The sequence below is a fragment of the Polypterus senegalus genome, chromosome 13 (assembly GCF_016835505.1).
Source record: "Polypterus senegalus isolate Bchr_013 chromosome 13, ASM1683550v1, whole genome shotgun sequence".
NCBI lineage: Eukaryota > Metazoa > Chordata > Cladistia > Polypteriformes > Polypteridae > Polypterus > Polypterus senegalus.
In genome coordinates this window covers 71361868-71387036 of record NC_053166.1, presented here as the reverse complement: position 1 = coordinate 71387036, position 25169 = coordinate 71361868, and the positions used below count along the sequence as shown (strand labels likewise).

Genomic DNA, 25169 nt, shown 5'->3' with positions numbered 1-25169 from the left:
AAGGACGTCCACTCCGCTCCCTCCGTCATGCTAGTCTGCTGATTTCTCGTTCAGTATACACTGCCTGCTCATGTGCCCATCTCCAACTCGTCACTCGAGTCATTGTAGTCTTTTTACAGTCCAGATGCACCTGTGACTCACGTAGACTTTTTATTGCTCTGTGCGGTTTTGGCTGCCTTTCTATATATAATCCACCAAGACACCCGACCATGGTGGTAGCAAGGTGGGAGGGGGGTGTGTACAAAGTGCAGGAGCATCTAAGAAGACGCATGTTTGTCGCGGATGCGAATTGCTGTATGTAGCGTGAAAAACAGTTTGCTATGGTGCACGCGGTCGTGCATCGTAACCGAAAACTCGTTTTTTAAAGACTGCTCACTTCATTGTGTTTTAACCTCAGTTGTAAAGGAATGTTTTAAGGATCCCATGGGATACCCCTCGCAAACAGTTTTACACACTGCATATGGCGATTCACCTCTGCGAGAAACATGCCTCCATTAACAGTCAACGTGGGTCGGAGCTGCATGTGACCTCTACGACAGAAGAATATAAATGACGCCTGTTTTTCTATGTCGTTGCATCCAAGTTGGTGGACGTGGCTCTGTGAGTTGTCGTCATATCCAATGGTCTTGGAGTTGGTGGGCGTGGCTCCTTCCTGCGTGTGCCATAGGTGTCTCACTTGTCGGCTTAGTGAATCCACGCCCCTTCCGGCGTGTTTTCCATGGTTGTCTTGCCTTTCCATGGGTGTCTTGCCTTAGTGAATCTATACTAATAAAAGGCAAAGCCCTCATTCACTCACTGACTCATCACTAATTCTCCAACTTCCCGTGTAGGTAGAAGGCTGAAATTTGGCAGGCTCATTCCTTACAGCTTACTTACAAAAGTTGGGAAGGTTTCATTTCGAAATTCTACGCATAATGGTCATAACTGGAATATATTTTTCTCCATATACTGTAATGGAGTTGAGCTCGATGGCGTGGGGGCGGAGTTTCCTGTGACATCGTCACGCCTCCCGTAATCACGTGAACTGACTGTCAACGCAGTACGTAGAAAACAAGGAAGAGCTCCAAAAAGCTCTGAAGAAAACATGCATTATACAATTGAGAAGGCAGCGAAACAATAAGAAACGAGCGAGTGACACATACAAGCATATTCATGAGTGCATCTACTTCAGAAACAAAGCACGGTGTAAACCTAAAGTTTAAATTAAGTTCATAGACAGGCTGCTGCTGGCGTTTGTCATGCCCACGGCTAATGCGGGATACAAGTTTAATGAGAGTACACAGGGTATAAACGAGAGTTTTGATCACTTTGTAACTAAGTTAAAATTGCTGGTGAAGGGCTGTGCTTATGCAAATTCCAAGAGACTGTGTTTGTGGGGGGATTGACAGTTAAGGTGGGTGGGGGAGTGACGTCATCATCTCCCCTCCCATTCACCTCATTTCGCTCTGCGGCTAACGCGGTCTTGCGGAAGCAACGTCGTCACGCTGCCACCAAATACTCACAGAAAAATCCACAAGTTAATACACATGCTGTCTCTAGAGTTTCTCCACACTCAATGTATTCCTCGCGTCCCCTTTATACCCTCTGATCTCCCATTTCAATTCAGATGCCTCCAATTTCCAGTAAGGCTCTGCTGCGTGATGACAAGTAATAAGTCTCAGGCACAGACCCTACAAAACAATGCCATTGATTTTAGGCAAGATTGCTTTTCTCCTCGACAACTATACGTTGCATTCTCAAGAGTGAGCTCGCGCAACTTCGTCATATTACAACCGGAGTGCAGCCAGAAACTTTTAAGTCTTAGCTAACCTTAAATTAAGCCGTGGACATCGCAACATCACACAACAGAGCAGCTCACGTGAACTGACTGAACGCAGTACAAGTGATCACTTCCATGCATCAAACCTGTTCAAAAAACGCATTACACAATTGACAAGGTGATGGCTTTATATGGCGTTCATTTATAAAAGAGCGGAGAAGCTGTGTAAAGGCTGTTTCACAAAAAATCAGTGAAGCGTCTTATATGAGCAGGCAGTGAGCTAAATAAGGGAATCAATAAATATCTATATAATCGTAATAAACGAACAAAAAATAATGTACAAGCCGCGAATTAAATAAAGAAAATGGGTACCTGAACAGTAAAGTAAGTCTCGAATAGCTACACAATAACTATAAGAATCATAATAAACGAACAATAAAACAGTACAGAACTGCGAAACAAGGAGAAACGATGGCCTTATATGGCGTTCGTTTATAAAGCAGCGGAGAAGCTGTGTGAAGGCAGCTACACAAAAAAACAGCAGAGCACCACACTCTGAATGTATTCCTGGCATCACCGTTATACCATCTGATCTCCCATTTCAATTGAAATGCTTCAAATTTCCAGTAAGGCTCTGCTTCGCGATGACAATAAATAAGTCTCAGGGACACACCCTACAAAAGGTTGCCATTGATTTGAGGCAACATTGCTTTCCTTCTGGACAAAACTATATATTGCATTCTCAAAAGTAATATATATATTAATGTATATATATATAATAATGTATATATATATACACACCCCAATCTACATACTGTCAAATAAACGAACCACACACCCTGGCGCTGACGTCCAAGGTTCGATTCCTGAGAGGGGGTGCAGTGAGTGTGTACTGCCAGATGAGCCCAGAATTAGGGCGAAACACGTGCCACGTACTGTTTGCATTATTTGACAATAAAACTATTTCAATATATTCAATATATATATCAGCGCTTCCCGATTCATTTTACCCTCGCACCCCCTTGGTTTGAGAAGAAGTATGAAAAAATATGAGGTTAACGCAGAAAAACGGATCACCAATTGAAGCTTTATGAATAGTGGATACTTTATTTGCCATCAGTAATTGTTTTGGTAAAGCCATACTCAGTGTAATCCTCCTTCCATGTTATAATTTTTCCACGACTAGCCATGATTAAATGAACGGTAAAAAAGTAAGAGCGAAGCGAGGGTGACTTATTCAGGCAGGCAGGCGGCAGCTCAATAGCTCGAATTTGGATATAAGTAGGTTCCATTTAGTCGCCAGAAATATCTTTGATAGGAATGGAAGTTGAATTTAGTCTTTAAATTTCTATGGTGAAGAAAAAATTATGCAATGATGACTAAATTTAACTTACATTCCTACTAAACATATTTCTGTCGACCAAATAAAAATTACTTATATTTAAAATTTAAATAGAACTTGAACAGATACGATAGTTCATAATACCCACGCAGCACTAAGTGCACGTAAGAGCGGGAGTCATCCGTTTTAACAAGCAGCGTATTGCCCTGATACGAAATAGCCTGGCCATTTAATTATTTTGGAATGGATCAATAAATTAAGATTTTGTGCAAATGTTTTAAATTTTTCTTCCTCGATGGATTCTGGCACCCCCAGCAACAGCTGCTCACACCCCAAAGGAGATATATATATATATATATATATATATATATATATATATATAGATATAGATATAGATATACATATATAGATAGGTAGATAGATATATAGAGATATAGATAGATATATAGATACAGTATAGATAGATAGATAGATAGATAGATGTGTATGTATATGTGTGTGTATATATGTAGATATTTATGTATATATATATATATATATATATATATATATATATATATATATATATATATATATATATATATATATGCCAGCAATACTCTTGACAATGACAAAACAATTACATTGTCAATCATGTACGTTATTATTAAAATGTTTCCTTTTCTTTTTCATTACTGCTTTAAAACACTACTTCTCCGCTGCAAAGCACGGGTATTTTGCTATATATGTATACTAGCAAAATACCCGCGCTTCTCAGTGGCGTAGTACTGCATTAAAATTTTTATTAAGAAGAAAATTAAACCTTTTTAAACTGAGGAATAATATGCCAATAATTATTTGTTAAGGATCTCTTTGTATACCATCTTGTCAGTTCGGCCCTCCAGTTGTAACATGACAAAGCTGTGCGCTGAGCTTACTCTTGAGCATGTAACGTACAGTTGGCCATGTGAACAGTAATCTTGTCTCAAATCTCACAGCTTGGATTGCTGCTGTCATAATCGGTTTGAGTTTCATGGTTTGTTTCAATTACGACAGTATTTGCAGGATTTGTTGTGTTGAAGTGACATTTGGCATCTGTCAAGCGTTGTAAGCACAAAACCGGTTTCATCGATAAAATCACATCCAGCTTTTGAGAGTTTAAACATTCATAAACATCAAAGTGTCCACTACTGAAATCGTCACCTGTGAATCTAAGATGTTTAAGAGGCATTGGCGGTTGTCGAAAGGTGTAAAATATTTGGCCATTTTGGTACACTTGAAAGCGACAACCGAACAATTCAGCGGCAGCCATCAACTCACATGCAGAACCATAGGTGAGGGGCTTAAGCATTTCACTCTTCTAGTGCTCCTGTGTAGTATAATTATCTCCTCTACCGTCATCAGTCCACACCTTGAACCTGTCCCAGTCATTCAATACATAAGACACAATGTTCCTCCGGATATCAAGAGTGAGCCTAATATGGCCGTGCAATATGTAACAAAGAGAATGGAAAAGGTAGGTGGTATCTCCGGGCATGGAAACCACTCGGTAAGTGACAGTTCTTTGATCGATAGAATTTCTTGAAGATGGGCCCATAAGTAACAAAGACTGTTGAAAAGTTCAATATGGCGGCCGACAGTGGCATCATACTACCGAAATAAGTACGTACATTGGTTTCAGTTAGTGGAGGGAAGCCGCCTACCAAATTTCGAGAAGATGGGGCCATAAATAAGAAAGTTCAACATGGCGGACGTTGTTGACCATTATGACCATTACGCGTAGAATTTTGAAATGAAACCTGCTTAATTTTTGTAAGTAAGCTGTAAGGAATGAGCCTTGCAAATTTCAGCCTTCTACCTATACGGGAATTTGGAGAATTAGTGATGTTGGAAAATTCAATATGGTGGCTGACAGTGGCGTCATACCACCGAAATAAGCACGTACATTGGTTTCGGTTAGCTAAGGGAAGCCACCTACCAAATTTCGTGAAGATGGGGCCGCAAATAAAGTTCAACATGGCGGACGTTGTTGACCGTTATGACCGTTACGCGGACAATTTCGAAATGAAACCTGCTTAATTGTTGTAAGTAAGCTGTAAGGAATGAGCCTGCCAAATTTCAGCCTTCTACCTACACGGGAAGTTGGAGAATTAGTGACGTTGGAAAGTTCAATATGGCGGCTGACAATGGCGTCATACCACCGAAATAAGTATGTACATTGGTTTCGGTTAGCGCAGGGAAGCCGCCTACCAAATTTCGTGAAGATAGGGCCATGAATAAGAAAGTTCAATATGGTGGATGTTGTCGACCGTTATGATCGTTACGCATAGAATTTCGAAATGAAACCTGCTTAACTTTTTTAAGTAAGCTGTAAGGAATGGGCCTGCCAAATTTCAGCCTTCTACCTACACGGGCAGTTAGAGAATTAGTGACGTGTGGAAAATTTAATATGGCGGCCGACAATGGCGTCATACCACCGAAATAAGTACGTACATCGGTTTTGGCTAGCGCCGGGAAGCCACCTACCAAATTTCGTGAAGATGGGGTCAGCCTTCTACCTACACGGGAAGTTTGAAAATTGGTGGCGTTGGAAAATTCAATATGGCGGCCGACAATGGCGTCATACCACGAAATAAGTACGTACGTCGTTTTTGGTTAGTGCAGGGAAGCCGCCTACCAAATTTCGTGAAGATGGGGCCATAAATAAGAAAGTTCAACATGGCGGACGTTGTCGACCGTTATCGACCGTTATGACCGTTACATGTAGAATTTCGAAATGAAACCTGCTTAACTTTTATAAGTAAGCTGTAAGGAATGAGCCTGCCAAATTTCAGCCTTCTACCTACACGGGAACTTGGAGAATTAGTGATAAGTGAGACAGTGAGTGAGTGAGTGAGTGAGTCAGTGAGTCAGTGAGGGCTTTGCCATTTATTAGTTTAGATGTGTATATGTATATATGTGTATATGTATATATATATGTATATGTATATATATGCATATATATGTATATATATATGTGTGTGTGTGTGTATATGTATATATATGTTTATATGCGTGTGTGTGTGTGTGTATATATATATATATATATATATATATATATATATATATATATATATATATATATATATGCCAGCAACACTGGCAACAATGACAAAACAATTACATTGTCAATCATGTTACGTTATTATTAAAATGTTTCCTTTTCTTTTTCATTACTTCTCAATTACCTTTTTAAATACTATTGCAGCTAATAGTATGTCCACATACTCAGATAAATACATTGACATCCTTGACAGTATTTGCTAGTATGCTGTCACTCATAAAACCTTTCTCAGCTCTGCTTTTCTAGAGTTACTTGAGCACAATTAAGGACGCTACCTCTAATCAAGCCACGGTACACTAAACAGCCCAGAATGAGTGCATTTAGTAAAACAAGGGTGCATCTTTATGAAACCAAAAGAACTTGGGAAAAAAAGAACATTTTTCTGCAGCTATTAAAAGCTCAAAGTAGGGAAATGCAAGGTCTAATTGAGTAAGCAGTTCACGTAATGATATGACAAACCCTTTCATTAAAGAAATTGGATGGAATGAATAGACAGGATTTCTCTATCATATTAATTATGCTGCTGTCACAGTCCCAACATCAGCACTCAGCCAGCTCAATTCCACTGCTTCCCTGTCTATGTAAGCTTTTCATATTACAAGTTGCTGAAATCTGTCACCCAAGAGTACCTTCATGGCTGTATGTTTATCATATTAGCCACCTGAACAATCGACTCTTTGCAAATATTGTATTCATCTTGATCCCAACTCTGTGGAGCTTTCTGTGAGGAACCATCACCCATCATGTATTTAAAGCCTATTCCTAAATATATGCAGTGCTCTATATAAAAAATATGTTAACGTCAACTGAATAAAATTTAGGAGAACACAGGGATGCCTTGGTTCAAACCCCAGCCCCATTCCATGTCCTTCTGGGGTATGTACAATCTTCACATGCCTTCCTGATCTCCCTCTGAATGCTCAGGCTTCCTCCCACATCTCAAGGATGTGTAGTGTATATTGATTATAAATTCTAAAGTACTTCATTGTGAGTGTGTGTCCTTCAAAGGACTGAAATCCCTCCAAGGATTTCTTCCTGCATTGCGCCTGATGTGCTGGTGTAGACTTTGGAACTGCATTACTCAGTATTGTAAGAAGCGTTTATAGATAATGAATGAATAAAGTTTAAAAACGCAGCTATTCTTTCTTCCATCTTAGAATTTATACACTGATGACAATGTGTTGGAAAACATGCATGATTAGGTGTGTTGGCATATGTTCATTTATGCTATTTTTTAATAAGAAAATTTAAACAAGAATAGCCAGTTCAGCCCACAACTCTCTTGTTCAGCATTATCTCATCCCTTAGTTGTAGCATAAATAACGCAAGAGCAAACTTTATCAAAGAGCCCTATCTATGATCCACCTCAGCATCTCATCTCTGCCAATGATTGGACTATTTTGGTAGTCCAGGCAGTTAGCATTTTTGTTACCTGTCACAGCGTTGCCATTACTGCAGTGCATCAAGTATGCTTGTCAAGCAGTTGCTTTTTTTTCTGACTTTCCAGCCTTTGTCTTATTTTTCAGTTTCATGACAATTTACTCTAACAACACTTGACTTGTACTGAATAATGAAAGCCAGCAGTCTTTTTTCTGGTAGTCCTAAGTAACCCAAGATTTCCTGCAGGTTGGGTGACACTAGTAGGCCATGATAGGCAGTTGAACTTTTTATTTAGCATTTGCTACATTTGCTTTGAGCACTAAAGGTCAATGCGAGTACCAGGATAAAAATGTAGGAGTGGACACCACACTGCACAAAGCAAACATGATGTGAGTAGAAGCAGATGTAAAGTGGTCACTGAGCAAATTCCAGAGATTCAGGGTACCAAACAGCTGTGCCGCTGAATTGACATGTTGTGCACAAGTGAAACCTGCACTTGAATAAGCATGTCCTTTGGTTATCTTACAGATGTCACATTTTTGACACTAGTTGTTAAGGGTAGTAAGGCTATGGTGTAGTCAGATTATCACAGACACTGCATTATAAAGGAGAAGTTGTTTAAACTCCCCCTCAATATAAGAAATTTAAATTTTATATTAGAAGGACTCCAACAGTTGCTGTTTTTTCCTGTGAATATTCATTAAGTTGAATTCAATGCAAGATAACCCAAAAGGTATGTGGTTATGACAAAAGGTCAGTCAGTCAGTCATTATCCAACCCGCTATATCCTAACACAGGGTCACGGGGGTCTGCTGGAGCCAATCCCAGCCAACACTGGGCACAAGGCAGGAACAAATCCGGGCAGGGCGCCAGCCCACTGCAGGATTAAAAGTATATTATAAAATTAAACACGAATAATGTCAAATGAACACTCCAGACATAACAATATACTATAAAGAGCTTAACAAGACAATGCCAGAAACTTAAAAGTAACTGTCTTTGAGGAAAGATGATTATATGTCCAGATATAAAACGGAGGGTAAAACTAAAGGAAGCAACTCTGTCTGACTTATAAAGTATTTACAGTCTCACCACACTTTGGCACACATCTGATATGAACTGTGATCATACAGTGCAGGACACACGTCCTGTTGCTGCTGAAATTGCAGCGTCGCAATGACATGACCTCCTTGGCACATTGGGAATCAAACTCAAAGTCCTTATTAAGTGGGCTTTGTCTCCCTCCACCTTGTCCTTTTATGTTTAATTTTGAGAAGGGATCTGCCACCAGCTCTTTCATTATGTTGTCGGTGCCAAGGCATATGGACTGGCATCCTGACAGGGATGGAGATTGAAGCTGGGGGCCATAATAGAGGACAGCGTGGAAGGAGCTGGTTAGTGATCCTTATCCCAGATGGGGTAAAATGACAATGGATAAACTGGGCAAACAGGGATTCCAAAAGCAGTTCACTCCCCCACCCAATATATAGCAGTGTCCCTCCAGGCTGTTTCCAGTTAGGATGGGAGTTGGAGTGTAGAAGAGCAGCTCTTTTTAGGTCCTTGCAAGAGGGCCAAGGACTACCGGATGGCCACTGCTGCAACACCGGAAGCATTTTCAGGTCTGGTGTAAAAAACTCCCACACCATCACCTTGGAGAGGCAGCGAGTAAAACTAGGGTGGGGGGAAGAAGAGAAAGAAAGCATTTTCTTGTGTGTTATCATGGTACTTTGGCTGTGTTCATCATTGGAAGGAGTTGGAAGAAATAAAAAAAAAACTTTATTTAAGAGATTTGTGGGGTGATATTGTGACTGTGATTTGGGGCTCAGTGGCTCCCCTTTGTGTTTACAATGTCTGAACTTGACTGATGCTCTGCTCTTTACCTGTTGTTTGCCCTGCTTCTTTCCCTCTGTTCTGTATTTGCTACATTGCAGTATTTTTTATGCAATAGTCACATGTTGAGGGGATAAGGGAAATAGAAAGGAGTTGTCTAAATATTAGCACCACTTGAGCTTTGCATTCATTTATCTGTGTGACAGCCCCAACATAGAACACCTGATGTTATGTGTTTTATAAATTGTGTTTTTTTCTGGTTGGATTTCAAATTTCATCTTGAACCCAAGTTCTAGTCCTGATTTTCAGTAGATGTCCCTTTGCCTGTTTTTGGCTTCATTTTGTTACTTTGCTCTTTTTGGAGCTGTTTCTAAGTCTCTTTTTCAGCGTTTAGTCTGCTTTAGACCACCCTTTTTGTTTATTAAAATTCACAGTCTGTTGCTCATGCCCGCTTTCACATCAACTCATCCATATTTCCAGTACAACCGAAGTGTGCGCTACGAACCACACTTAAGAGGGCAGCACACTGTACAGCAGACACGCAACTTGACTTTACCTCTGGAAAGGCTCATGCTGAGGGGTTTTTCTCTGTATGTCTGCCTCTGTGAGTGCATGTGGTCCACGTGTTCATTAAGAAAAATCGTTTGGTGGGAAATATATACCTTAGAATCACTTTAGAGAAGTGATCTTCCTTTTGAATGAGACACTTTCCTCTTGACTCCAACCATCCCACCAATCATTTGCTGCACCACTTTGTAATAACCGTAGCACAGCCACAGTGGCTGAGATAAATGCAACTGACATAGGCTGGGAGCATGCTCTGATTACAGCACGTTGCCACAACCACCACACATCTAACCAGCTGGATTGGGACCTGAGTGTAGCCATGTAATGGGTGACACCTCAGCACCACACTGAAACAATGTGAAATTTTTACAATGGTTCGAGTGCCAATCCTGCCACAAACCCCCTGAATTTTCCCTGCAATTTGGAGGACCTGCTTGATTCAGTTTAATGTCAGGACAGAACAATCACAGGTTAAGGGTTTTGCTCAAGGGCCCAGCATAGTAGAGTCACTTCTACCGTTTTACGGGATTTGAACCAGCAACATTGCGATTGTTGATGATCCTAAACTCAGAGCCACAACTCCACCCAATAGACTTATGGCATATTAAATGCAATGGGACCCTTAGACCATTACACAGCACTGATAGAAGTCATACATAAGATCAAACACACCTTTCTGTACTTGGGACAAGGTGAGTATGCCACTTGTGGAAGGAAGGATGTGCATCTATGACAATGCTACTTTTTGATTAGAGCATAAAGTTCAAAATGAGTTTGATCAGACCTTTTAGGAAGAGGAAGAAACAAGCTGATGGGAAAAAAAAATTGACTTGAGCCCAGAGGTATACCTGAGTGCTGTGCCATTGTGCTATGCATGTAGTATCTCATTACTGGAAGGCTGTGCCTTAGAGATGAGTAGTCTCACCAGTATCTGTGTCTTTATTTTATCCTTTTGGAATTGGTGAATCTCTTTGCTTTAAATGAAGAGACCATAGATAGTAAGGAGAGGCATGCAGGTGTTTTTGAGTAGAGGTTGTGGAGTTTGCAAGTCCAAGTTTTTTCCCTTCAGCTTTAAGATGCACTGTGAGGTGAACTAGTATGTAACTGGTGGTTGGTGTATTTACAATAACATTTGAAGATTTGAGTATATCTGTTCATTGTATGCCTAGTTAGTTGGTCATATCTCATCCTGCAAGAAAAACTCTTTTGAAGAGAGACCAGACTTCTGTTTTCCCAAAGACAGATTTCAGTGCCTTTTGGGATTATCTGCAGGCCCATCATAAACATAAAGCCTCCCACATGTTATTCATTCTCCTTAGAATGTCACTGACATTCTTGTGTCACTCAAGCTGCATGATATTTCAGATCTTTGCTGAACATAATAGTAATACTTGAATTAGTGCCATTAGGACAGTTTCATCCTATATTTTACAATACAAGGAGTGTATCATGCAAAATAGGTTTTGTTTTTGGGACTCCAGTTTAAAGGTAGTTTGGAGGTTTTTAGTTTTTTCATGTAGTGCCTCATAATTTTTCAGATACACATTATTGATCTTATGCTTGACAGCCCCTTTGTGAAGCCCAAAATTGCTACTGTTTAGAAGAAGCATTCCTTTAGCCAGGCAGGTGCCTGTCTCTGTCCAGTGCAGAGGATGTAAGTTCAGGCTTCAACTTCAGGATGGCTCACTTACTGTAAATAAATGCATGAAGAAAGGGCTACCTACTGGTGATCCCAGTGTAGTGGAATTCCTTTTCATGGATGTGAAATTCATTTCCTTACACTCCCATCCAGTGGCACAGTTGATGTAGCTTTAAAGTAGTCGGATTCTGGCCATGCCAACAAAAATGGTAAGATTTGTGGCTGAGATTTTCATAAAGATTACTGCATAATTCTGTCAATTGAGAGCCTCATTTCAAGCCATCTTCCCAACGTAGCTAATGTGTGCTGTGGAACACGGCTTTGTGTCTTGACTCTGTGCTTTCACGTTTAACTCCCTACCACCAGAACTGGCTAGTACTTCTCTTATAAACACAGACAGGGCTTTACATTTTTATGTACTTCTAAAGCCACAACATTAAAGTTGTGCTCCAGTTACTTTTCATTTTTTCCCTTCTGTTATTTATTTTTTAATATGTCCTATTCTCACTTAACTTATCATACTCTCCTTATCATACTCTCCTCTGGGTACTGAAACCATCCATCCATCCATTATCCAACCTGCTATATCCTAACTACAGTGTCATGGGGGTCTGCTGGAGCCAATCCCAGCCAACACAGGGCGCAAGGCTGGAAACAAACCCCGGGCAGGTGCCAGCCCACTGCAGGGGGGTACTGAAACACTTTTTAAAATATTTTTCACATTATTTATGTTGATATTTTTAATTTCGACAGCTTTGCTACACATATATAAGATTTATAATCCGTGATGGCGTGAGCTTTAATTCTACTTGAAAGAAGCGATCCTCCCACTGCCAGGGAGTTGCCCAGTACTACAGAAAAATAAGAGCCACAATGGGAGGCTTGCATGTGGCTGACCAGATGTCTCGCTGTGCCCCTGCAACTACTAGCATTCCTGAGCCAGGCTGAATTGGGGCCAGACTAGTGAAGCTGACCCTGCTGCTCCAGTACAAGGGCAACTGTCTTTTGCTATCATGTTGTGCCACAGGCCCTCAGAATAACAACAGCAGCAGAGATGGAATGATAAATCCTACTGTCCTAGGCTTGTCACAGTAAAGAATTTGTGATGCCCTGGTAGCTGGTAGCCAGCAGCTAGCATTGTCTTGAACCCTGAGCTATTGATAGTCATTAAACTGAAGATAAACAAGTGCAAAGAAGACTCAAACCGGCAAAGGCTGGTATTACAAGTGCCTGGTGCTTGTATAAAAACAAACTAAAACACGGTTCAAAATAGAAAAAAGTGGGGTGCAGTTCATCTTCAGATAAATATATAATCTGTAAAAACAGAGTACATGTGGTCAACCCTTTTACTGGCCTGTGTCCTCCTCCCCAAGGACTCTGTGTGCCCTGCTCCCTTCTCACACTGCTGTCTCTCAGTGTCCATGGAACTCTTGGGAGTGCCTGGTTGCCTCTGCTCCCCTTTAGTGCTCAACAGGTGGTGACCCTACCCCCAGAGTGTCACTGCTTCACACAAGTCCTCTTCCCAACCTCCATGCCTCCTCATTGCTACACTAGCTTTCTTTACTTGTCCTTCCAATACTCTGTCATCTTTCTGCAGATCTTTAATTCTCTTCACTTAGCCATTCTTCTTTCCCCAGGCACCTTTTCAGCATTGTGGGGACACTGGCTCCACCTACCAACCCACAGAATGTCAATGGGGAACAGCTGAGACAATCACGCTTGTAAGTAACAAGCAATCAGCTTGCCTCCCCCATTGAATGCCTTGTAGACGCACAGCAACACACCAGAGCGCCAAGGAGCCCACAAGCTTGAGACAAGCTACACTGCTTTTAATAAAAAACTGCACACCGCCATGAATCCTATCATGCACAGCATCACAGAAATTGTTCCACTTATGCATTTTTAACTCATTTCAACTCACAATGATGATAAATTTGACAGGGCAGGAACCAATGCTAGATGGGGCACCTGTCCATCATCTAACACACTAATATACACATAGTCACTCATTCCAGATCAGGCTTGAATCATCTGTTTTGTCATCATGTGTCACTTTGTGCTCTAAACACTGTGATGATAGTACTTGCTTTGCAAAGTACCATACAAAATAAATAGAAGATACAAAGTAAAGAGTGATCAAATGATTAAAAAGAGTGAGTGAAAACCAGCAGCTTGATTCTTCTACATTTTAGGCCTTGTGACATTTCCTCACTCACAGATGTGCCCATTTTAGTTTCTGTCTTGAAGAACGATGATGCATGGTCCCAGGTCCATATCTCACCTCTTGATTACTGTCACTTAACCTTACATGTGCTCATAATTCTGGGTAACCACACAGTTGTGTGCCTGCAAATTACTGAGCTTTGGGATTCAATTTGAAATAAACAATGTCAGTACAGATTGCAGAGCCAAAGGTTTACCATTTTTTAATGAAGCCCCACAGTTATGGCTATGATTGTTACAATGTGCAGATCCTTTTCCAGCAATACTTTGAATGGGATGACACTGGGCAAATGCATTGGTTAACTGTCATGAGAATTACCTGGCATTACACCAAACGGTTTTGATGAGCCGATTTTCTTAACTGATCAGTAAAATGCCATCACCTTGAAATTCTATGATCACAGTTGCAGGGACCTTGAGCCTGGAGAATAGTAATGGTGCTGGTCTGGGTGACAGTTGTTGGTTAAAATGGATTGAATTGCATGAGCAGAGAATAAATGCTGGCGGTAACAACCAGTTAACTCAGTTGTGGATGACTGTCAGAAGTAAATACAGTGGTACCTTGAGATACGAGTTTAATTCATTCATGACCGAGCTCGTAAGTCAAAATGCTCATATCTCAAATTAATTTTCCCCTTTGAAATTAATTGAAATGAGATTAATTCATAACAGCCCCCAAAAAACCCCCCCCCATTTTTTTCTTAAATGTTTTCAACATAAGAAAAATGTATTTATAATGAACAAATATTGTATACAAACGAAATAAAACCTAATACATAAAAGAGAATCTAAAGAAATAAACATGTTGCCGGAGCTGATTAGCGTATTGTAATGTTTTTTTCTTTCACTTCACTTTTGCTTAACTTAATTTTCTTCTTCACTAGTTTTGTTCTTTTTTGCCACACTTTTGTCACTTTCATTCGCAGGGTGTTTCAATAGAAACCTGTCCAAGGAGCTTTGTTTCTTTCTCCCCTTTAGAATGTTTCTGAAATGAGTTAAGCAAGTGTCATTAAATAGCGCCACTGTGCGACCAGTTGCAACTTTTTCAGGGTGTTCCTTTTCAATAAAGTCCAAAACTTTTTCCCACATTGCCAACACTTCCTTTATCTCATTTGAAGAGATAACCTCCTCCAACTCTGGCTCCTCTGCCCAATCTCCTGCAGAACCTCCGTATGTTGCTGCTTCTGTAGTTCTGTCAACTCCTTGGAATGTGCAGCGACAAGTTCTTTGATGGCTCGTATCTCGAATTTTGGCTCGTAACTCAAGGCAAAAAATCAACCTAGTGACGGCTCGTATCTCACAAAACTTGTATGTTGGGGCACTCGTATCTCAAGGTACCACTGCATAAAAAAGCACTTATACTGTGCCCCATTCCCACCTCTTTGACCTCATCTAGTGATCCTAACATTGGCCCATCATAGAGTATTTAAGTAACTGCAAGGTAGGCCTAGGCCTCATCCCTCTATGTGGAGTGACATAGTAATGCCATATAATTCGGAAGGTTAGCCTGTGTATGTACAGTAAGTGTGGAGGAAACAATGGTGTTTTTGGATTTGCTGTGCATCTGAAATCAAAATCTAGTAAAAACAAAAGTGTAGGTCTTGAGCTTAGAAACAGACTGTAGCATTTATTAGCAGATGTGCGCACCCCAGCCAGAGTGCTGGCGAGTGTGGGGGACTTATCCCCCCTCATGTGCTATGATACAGCAGTGAATGGCAATTTACAAAGAAAAATGAACGCGTTCCAACTTAATAACACTTGATTTTTAGGCGTAGAGCTGTCTTTTGTGTCCTGGAGATGGGTCATGGAGCAGCACATGTATTTCAAATGTGTGAAAGCTGCCCTGCTTTCATGATCTTTCAAGTGTAAAACTAAGCTTACCACCTTTGGAGTTCAGTTAAATGCTAAAATAAGGAGCTGGACAGTGAAGTGATTAAAACCTCAATTAAGCGGCCGAGGAGAAAGATCAATCCGTTCATCTGTTACTGCAGGGCTGACCCTGTAACCCTTGCAGTGGAGCTGCAGGTTAATTACAGTGCAATCGTCATGTGCTTGAGGGCGTGAGGAGGTATTTGGGGAGGGGGTGTTGGACAGATGGTGTTGCCTCTGGGGAGGATTGGACACTGTGCTCCATTTAAAGCTGAGGTGATATGATGCCAAATGCCATACTTCAATAAGGCAACACAGGACACCATTGCTAGGAGGGGCAGAGATAATGGAAACTGCAGACTAATCAGATGGTAAGGAGGCACGACATGGAGGACTTCTTTTTAACTCGTGCTAGCCAGCCTTTACTCAAAATCTTAACTAGAAAAAGAAAATTTAAGCACGTCACCAGTTTTAGCGTTGTTACATTGGTTATCCGTGTCATTTACAATTGACTTTAAAATACTGCTAATGGTGTACAAAGCTTTAAATAATCTCATGCTGTCCTATATTTTGGGATGTCTGTCCCCTTACACTCCAAGTCATAACCTTAGATTTTCAAGTGAAGGTCTGCTTGTAATTCTAAGAGCCCATTTGAAAAGAAGTGGTGAGGCAGTCTTTTACTGGTATGCACCTAAAATTTAGAATACTTTACCAACAGAAATTCACCAGGCTAGTATTGTAGAACAATTTTTAAAAAATGCTAAAAACTTTTTTTTAAAACGGCTTTTTCATAGATACATTTTAGTTGTATCTTTTTTAGTCTTTTTGGACACTGTATTATCATTTTCCTCTGATGTCTGCAGTTCCCTACTAACCTGAACTATTCTCTGCTGTCTTCTGGTTCTTCTGTAGTGGTGATCTGCACCACCACCACCTGATCAAGGTACCATGTTGCCCCCTGTGTTTATGGATTGAATAGTGGGTGTCTCAGATAACTATCATCATCAACTTCTTTCAAGCCTGCAATGCATGGGGACTGATTTAGACCATCTATGTTGGACAGAATATAACATAATTTATTTTTGTATAGCCCAAAATCACACAAGGAGTGGTGCAATGGGCTTTAACACACCCTGCCTTTTGACAGCACCCCCAGCCTTGACTCTCTAAGAAGAAAAGGAAAAACCCTTGTAGGGAAAAAATGGAAGAAACCTTGGGAAAGGCAGTGCAAAGAGAGACCCTTTTCCAGGTAGGTTGGGCGTGCAGTGGGTGTCAAAAAGAAGGGAGTCAATACAATACAACACACAGAACAGAACACAAGTAGTCCTCAATACAATATAACAGTAAAATAAAAATATTACAAGTACAGAGCAGAATTTAACAGTAGATACGATTTGGATTTGTTCAGAGTCCTGGAGACTTCAGCCATCAAACTGCCTCCCCCAACTGGCGATTCCACAGCTTAGTCAGCGCTGGGCCAGCCAATCTGATGGAAAGGACCCCTCTACCCGACGATTCCTGCGATCCTTCATCAGAGATGACTTTACGTTAGGCAGGCAGAGCAACTTGGCAGGTGGGCAGTGGCACCAAGTGCCACATTTGAGTAACGAGAAGAGACTATACATTAGTGCATAGACCATGGGAGGTTCTTACAACCTCCACAAGTTGAACTGATTTGGTATATTCTAACTATTTCGTGCCTCTCTGATTACAGATTAGTCTCTACTAGTGGCCTGCCTTGTCGTGTGTAAGGTACGTCTGGCACACAGTTTTAAAGTGTGCCCTAATGTGCCCAATAGTATGAAATACAGGGTGGTCCAGATCTAATTATGCAACTTTTAATGCAATGCACCTCGGAAACATTCCCCATTATCGAGAAAAGGCGAACACATCGCACCCGCTGTTCGACTGACAACCATCTCCCCGCCATTTTGGAATGCAGGGCAAGTGCTGCCATCTATCAGCAACAAAAAATTAATTTTTTGTGAATTCTCTATGTAATAAACTTAATAAGTTATAGCGTAATGAAAATTGCATAATTAGATCTGGACCACCCTATACAAAAACACTATTGAACGTGCAGTACCGTACGTTTAGAGCATACTGAAGACTAGTCACAGGGTACAGTATTCCTGAGCAGAGAGAATGCAGTTCATGTGTAGGAGTGATCTGAACAGCTTTGACTTCGTCTTACTGACCAGTGGTGAGAGATTTTAAACCAGTGCTGCTGATCAAAGCAGCTCCATGTCAGTAGGTGGCCAAAGTGTTGACACTGTAATCCCATGCATAGCAGATCCAGTTCTGCTTTAATTCACTGTCAATGACCAGATTGTGTCTCTCATTGTGTTGCTGACTGGAGACCCTGTAGGGCAATGGGTTTGCAGAATGGTGTGTAATACTCTCTGTATTCTAAGCAGAGCAGCTCTAGCAAAGAGATGTTGAGCAGCATAGGGGGACATTAGTTCAGTTTTACTGTCCAAAGGTGCTTTTGCATAATGTTGCTGAGGTGTCTGAAATCTCTTTAATTAACTTCTTAGGAAATAGATTGTCTCTAACTGAATTAATGACCTGACTACCTTTAATTCAGTGCTACTGATGGAACAAACTCTCACAGAGTGTTTTTGAGCAGTACAGGAGGGACATTAATTGAAAGGTGTGGATCACAGCCGCTCTGTGCCAGTGGTAATAACTGAGTTGGTCATGCATTATTACTTTGTAAAGCCTCTTTCTCCATACCAATGACCTTCTAAGTCCAGTCAGCACTAAGGGAGTGGATGTGGTGGTGGTGCTCTCCTACAAGTACTTGGGGGTCCACATCAGTGGCAGGCTGGACTGGTCTCGTATCACAGAGAAGTCATATAAGAAAGGGCAGAGCAGGCTGTCTTTTTTTTAAGAGACTGTGTTCCTTTAATGCGGGTGGTGATGTCCTTCACATATTCTACAACTCTGTGAGGGTTCAGCTCTGTTTTCTGTGCTGTGGTGTGCTGGGCCGGTAACATCCCTTCAGTAAAGGCCCATCAAATTAACAAGCAAATTAAAAGTGCAAGCTCAGCTATGGGATGCACTCTGGACCCCATGGAGGTAGTAGCAAAGGAGAGAATTAAAATAAAACTGAGTACTGTTATGAACAATGCTGCACATCCTCTCTCTGACATACTCACACAGGACTTTCAGCCAACAAATTATTCAGCAGAAGCGTGCCAAGAAACGCTACGGAGGTGGCTTTATACCAACGGCAACACGTCTGCATAATGCCTCAGTGTGACTGAGATAGAGCATTTCTTTTCATTCTTTTTAATTTACTTTCTTTTTAGTTATTCTGATGTGTATTCAGACCATAGTATGTCTATCTATCTATCTATCTATCTATCTATCTATCTATCTATCTATCTATCTATCTATCTATCTATCTATCTATCTATCGTGCACAGCATTAATGACCATTTGGGTGTAGCTTTAACTCACTGTTATTGATAAGAGTGACTCTGGCAAGCTGTCATTGACCAGAGTCCCTTTACTTCTGTTTTATTGAGTGACCCACCCTTAACTGAGTGGTACAGTGATACCCGGGCATTACTGACAAATGCAGAGGGGCTTTCATTTGAAGGTCCAGACTGGAGATGTTTTGACCATAGAACCTCATGTGTCATGTTACTAAATGGTTTGTACCTTCTTTTAATGTCCAGAGGCATTGGCTTTTCACACATTGTGACCAGACATATAGAATTATATTGATCATTTATTTTTCCCATTCATTGATGAACACTTGAGATCTAGTTTATTCACTAAACTGACTGTGATAACTGGAATGAATCCCCAAGGCCAGTGTTTTTTTGTAGAGTCACCTTAGTAACTATAGCTTTGCATTGGAAGAAGGGCAGATAGCCCTCAATTTGTTTCCTAGGAAACGATTTGCCAGCCCCTCTCTGTGTGTCTGTGTGTGTGTGTCTGTGTGTGTGTGTGTGTGGGTGTGTGTGTGTCTGTGTGTGTGCATGTTGCCGCTGGGGGAAAGAATCAGCAGCGGGGGAGGAGGAGGAGGGAGGGGGCGTATCACTTCATGGCTATGCTGCATGCATGTTACAGAGAATTGCATGGCACAGATTAGTGGAGCAATCTGGGAGGATAAACCACTAACGAATATTTTGCAGAGTCAGAAATCTGCACAGCCACACGCCTTCTTTGCACCCTGCAGCCTTTGCTGTCTGTCTGTCTGTCGTTTTGGGGAAGCTGCTGCTTCTGCTCCTTTTCCCCCCTCCTGTTCTGGTGATGTTGCTGGTTGCCGAGCAGATCCTAGGATCGGAGCAGCTGTGTGGCTGAGTGTAGGAGGGTTACTGCGGGAAGGGAGACGTCTTTGCTACTGGATTTTTAGGACTGGGGTTGCTGGAGGGGACTGACTCCCCTCTGGGCTTTCTGGTTTTTGAATGACTGGTTTTGTATCTTGCTGTGCCATGTACATGGAGAAGACCATCATTAGGGGTAAGTACATCACTTTCATTTTTCCCGGTCCTTCCCGTGTTGAGAAGCATGTTTCCATCGAAGGCAGCAGGAAGATAGGGCACAGTAGGACACGGGCAGCTAAACCCAAAATTGCCATGTGATTAGCATTAAGAATAATAGCATTGCTTGTTCCTTCTCACTGCTGCAAAATTAGCCTCTTCCGTTGTGATAATTATAATAATTTGTTACATAGCATGCTTGAACCTTTTCTAAAATTTGGAATCCTTCTTTTCATGGCAGAACTAAGCAGTATTGCCGAATGAATGAAATCATAATTATGAATTAAACCTCTGAAGGCTCCTGCTGCTATCAGATGTATACAAATTACGAAGTTCATTTTTTACCATTTGAATGCTTGACGTGCCCTGCTGCTGTGCCGCCACTGCTACTGCAGATTTTCTTGTGGCATTGCTGTTTCTTAGCTGTTCTTTCAGCTGTCAGTTTTCATGGATGAAGATGGTGGTGATGAAGATGCTAGAGTCTGGAATGCAGTTTCCACAAGCTGCTGTTGACTAGGTTCTTATTCACTATTATAGTGCCTTTCATGTGATGATGTTCTAAATGCTAGAGCCAAAAAAGGGGTTTCTTATGGGAAATCCTGATATTCACTTACAAACAACTCTGCTAGTCACTCTGCTCTTTAGCCGGCTTGTGTTCATCTTTATAGTAACTGGCATGTGGCGAACACAATTACTAAGCACTTGAAAGTGTAAATTCCAAAAATACAGGGTGATATGAGGAATTTATAATAAAAAAGGGTTATTATCTGTGAAGGCAACAGTTACTCTTATTTAGTGGCTTATCCTTCTAGAGGAAAGAAATCTTACAATGTTATTAATTTAATATGTAATTAATGATAATATTTTGTATATACTAAAATTATTACAAAAAAAGAAAATAATTCCATCTATGTCTAAGGAGAAATACTCAACAGAAAAAATGAAGATATGATAGATTAAGGTGACAATTTTTTATTCAATATACAATATGATGCAGTCCAAAGATGGAATAAATTCAGGTGTTGTGGTCAATCATATGTGTCATCTGCACTAGATGAACAGCCAATATAAACGGTACAGAAATGAGGGAGATCTAACTTAATCCCAGCAGAGACTGGAGTGAGGCAGGGGATAGTTAACAGACGGCGATCGATTTGGCTGTCAGCAAGGCTGATGTTTGGGCTGCAGTTGGGTGCCAGATGTGTAACAGGTGGCTCTTGGGCTCATTGCCGATCTCCAGAGGAGAGCTCTGAGGCACATAGCATGCCAGAATAAAACTGGGAGCAAAGATGACAACCCGACAGTGCTTCCAATACCCAGAGGGTAAACCACCGTCAGCAGTCGTCGGAATCCTGTTAACTCCTGCGGCAGGTCAGGAAGCACTTCTGTTTTGATAAGAGGTGTTTACTGTGGGCGCAGGGAGGTGCCAGCAGACAGAGCCCTGATCTTTAACAAGAACTGGAATGTATTTTTGTTCACATCACTGAAAACAATCAAGCTGAATAAAAGAAAACCTTTTTAACTGAAGTTATTTTCTTTAGCACACAAAACCACGGATATCTGTTTTTTTAATTTAGAAAATGAATAGGATTTGCAAAATGATAATGTACATTTTGTCTGGCCTTTTACTGCACCAAAAATATACTGTAGATACTGAAAAAAAGGAATTCATAATAAAAATTTGCATTCATTATTGCAGCTGAACCGATAAAATGTTGCACTTACATCAATATAGTGAGGCTCAGGGAGGGTGGGCTCAGTACAGAAATTTTAGTCAAACCACTGGAATGTACCTCAGTGGAAAGTCAGCACATTTCTAAAAGGAGAGACTGAGCTTGTGCATTAATTCCAGTCTGTAGGACCTCCTTTCCTCTTTGACATTTTTCAAATCTTAACAGGCACTTAAACACAACGATCAACTTGGGAAAAAACCTAGAAGGTTCTACATGAGTTGAGTGCTCTTTTCTTATTTTTATATTTATATTCTAAATATAACCCTATTTGTCACTTTATATCTTGTGTGACATCTTGGGTGCTTAAATTTATGAAAATAATGTCTTTGTATGAAAGAAATGACCATCACGTAAACTAAGCTGTGCAAGCAGAAGGAAGTGGGCACCCATCTGTCCATCTGCTTTTGGAAGAGGAGCTCAGCCTGACCTGCTCTTTTCATTATATGTTCTTATTGTGACATGTTTATGTACTGAATGTGACTTCACCTGCTGTTCCTATTTCTACTTAATTCAAGAGCGGGTCTGTTCATTTTGAAATCTTTTGTAACTTGGGAATTGCTGTTTCTGAAATTTTATACCTGTGGATTATAAGAAGTGTCACAACCAGCAAAGCACAAAAGTAGGATCATCTATACATCTGTCAGCACCCAAAGTGGTAGCTGAAAAGTCTTTTTTGTACTAATGAGGCTCAGGCCTGGTGTAGAAAAGCATCATTTATCACATTGTAATTGAACTTCAAAAGACAATCATGTGGTCACCTTAAAATAATGAGGATGAAAAAGAAGTAACCAAAAATGAATCCATGTAGCTAGCAGTATTGAATTTACTGGTGAGATATGGTGAAAAGAGTGTGAATAAACATATGTGGTAATATAATGTACCATGTAGCTGTCACACCTTTACTTTATATAGCAAGCTTTACTTTTGGTGCCCTTTTTATAGTGAATATCAAGTGATTTACAGTTATAAAGTTAGAGCATAATTATTTACAATTAATCTTCTAGTTGCAGCAGGCAGGATCCTTTAAGTAACTTCCTCAGGGTCACACAGGGAGGCAATTGTTGAGAACTTTGAGTAAATCTTGTGGTGCATAGTCCCAGGTCTTGGATATTAGGCCACAATGGCAGCTTACAGCAAATCACATTCTCCAGTAATCATAAAATGGAGCAAAAAACACCAAGGTGCATCAATTAAAGCAAAAAAACATCGCAGATACACATTGGGAAGAGTCTCCAGACCCCCTACAGGTCTGGGTCCTGCACCACTCAACTCCTCATTAGGTCCAGTCCAGGCAGATCTGATTCACAATTATGAGATGTTTCAACCCGACTCCTCATTAGTTGCAGTCTCTATGAATTTTGCTCCAACCTTCACCCACCCTGCTTCTGCCTGCCTTCTAAATGGGTCACTTCTCTTTCCTGCTCTCAGACTGGGCAAAGAGCGTTTTCTGACTATCCAGCCTGCTCTTGAAGACCGGCTTCTCCACAGATAATTTTAAGACTGCTTAAATATTCTACCAAATCCGGTGTACTTGGGACATTCACACTTTTTGACCTATTATCCCACAATTCACTCTGCTTTTGTTGATTGGTTGTTAGTTTATCATGCTAATATTCCATCTGTCTCCTTCTCTGCTTTCTAATGTCCATCTTTAGTTTGTAAAGGACAAAATCAGCGCAAGACTGGCATAAGACAGGAACCAGTCCTCGTACACACATACTGTATGCACCCAGGCTGATTCACACTGGGTCAGTTTAGAGTACTTACACTTCTTTGGAATATCTTTGGAGGAACCACAGTGCTGTAAAAAACAACCTGCCAGAACACAGGGAGAATGTGTAAACTCCAAACAGACTGACATTGGACCCAGATTTGAACCTAGTGTCCTTAAAGCTGTAGTGCAGCAATGCTAACCTCTGTACCTCCATCTTGCCTTTAACATTTACCTGTCAAAGAATCAAATGTGTTACAGGCATCTTGATTTTTTTGAGTTTACATTTGCAAAGTAAATAGTAATAGTGATTATAAACAACATTCTGAAAGCTGCTTAATCTGATTTAGAGGTATGGGAGGCTGGACCCTATAACAGCACTACCAGGTACAAAGGCCAGTCTTGGACAGGGTTGCCAGTTCATTGAAGGTCCCAACTGTGTAGGCCTACAACCCCACACTCAAATAGGGCCAAATTAGAACTGGCATTATAACTAATATCAGGCAGGAACTTGTGACATAGTTGTCAGGGCTTTGGACTTCAGTCTCTGTGGTTATGGGTTCAAATCTCACTACTGACGCTTTGTGACAATGACTAAGTCAGTTCACCCATCTGTGCTCCAAATGGAAAAACAAAAGAAATTTAACCAGTTGTATCTCAAATGTTTTAATTCATCTTGGATAAAGGTTTCAGTAATAATAACAAGCATGTTTTAGAAAGGTGGGGAGAAAACCATACAGGCACAGGGAGAACATACAAATTTCACACAGAGAACAACCAGGTGCAATGTTCAAGTCCAGAATACTGGACTTGTCATGCATCAGCTGTAACTTAGCCACCTCAACTGTAGCAGAAATAATAACGAAGAAACAGTTGAAATATAAAACAGTGAAGTGAATGTGCATAGCAGTTCATTGAAAGTAAGAAGTAGATATTACCACAAAATACAAAAGAGTTTGTTTTAAAATGATTACATATGCGGAGAGCATATCTGAATGACTAAAGAGAAGGAGGCAATGTAAATGTTTTTAATGTCAGTCTCACAGACAAACAAACCTAAAGAGCTTCATAGAGTAGGATCCACAAAAATGAATGCGTGTTCGCCAAGGGGTCCGTGAGCAGTGTCTATGGAATAGCTGGATTGCTGACATCAGAATATCTTGGGTGTCTGTCTTGTTTTTACTGCGCTGGGAGAGACTGAGAGTAGTCAGTGGTCCTAGAAGTTAAGGCTTTCTGTTTGTTGTGGTTTATTGCACAGGAAGCTAATGTAGCCGAGAGAACAGAGGAGTGATGAATGAAACTGAAGCTGGTACAGTGGCCACCAGACACTGGCTCTGTGTAGTTCACACACCCTCCTTACTCACATGCTGTAAGGGTGATGTTTCTGGCTTTGCTGCAGCTTCTAGGTAAACAGCAACTATCATTAGTTCAGGTGAACTTTGAATCAAGACAAACTTTAATGATTGGCCTGGTATGAGTGAATAAAAGCTTGTGCGTCAGTGTCATAATTTGGGTTGGCACCTGCTTTGATTATAAGT

At 40.8% G+C, this 25169-nt stretch overlaps 1 protein-coding gene across 2 annotated transcripts in view; it reads left to right on the top strand.

Annotated features, from left to right (window-relative positions):
- Nucleotides 1-25169, top strand: part of fgd1 (FYVE, RhoGEF and PH domain containing 1) — a 193117-nt gene that overhangs the window by 65148 nt on the left and 102800 nt on the right. The window contains exon 1 of one of the 2 annotated variants that reach the window (XM_039775923.1): nucleotides 19770-20167. The exons of the other annotated variant lie outside the window; for it this stretch is intronic. Within the exon in view, the coding sequence (XP_039631857.1) occupies nucleotides 20113-20167 (55 nt within the window). The 5' untranslated portion in view covers nucleotides 19770-20112. Of the gene's footprint in view, nucleotides 1-19769; nucleotides 20168-25169 lie in introns of those variants that run through there. 2 annotated transcript variants of the gene reach the window in all.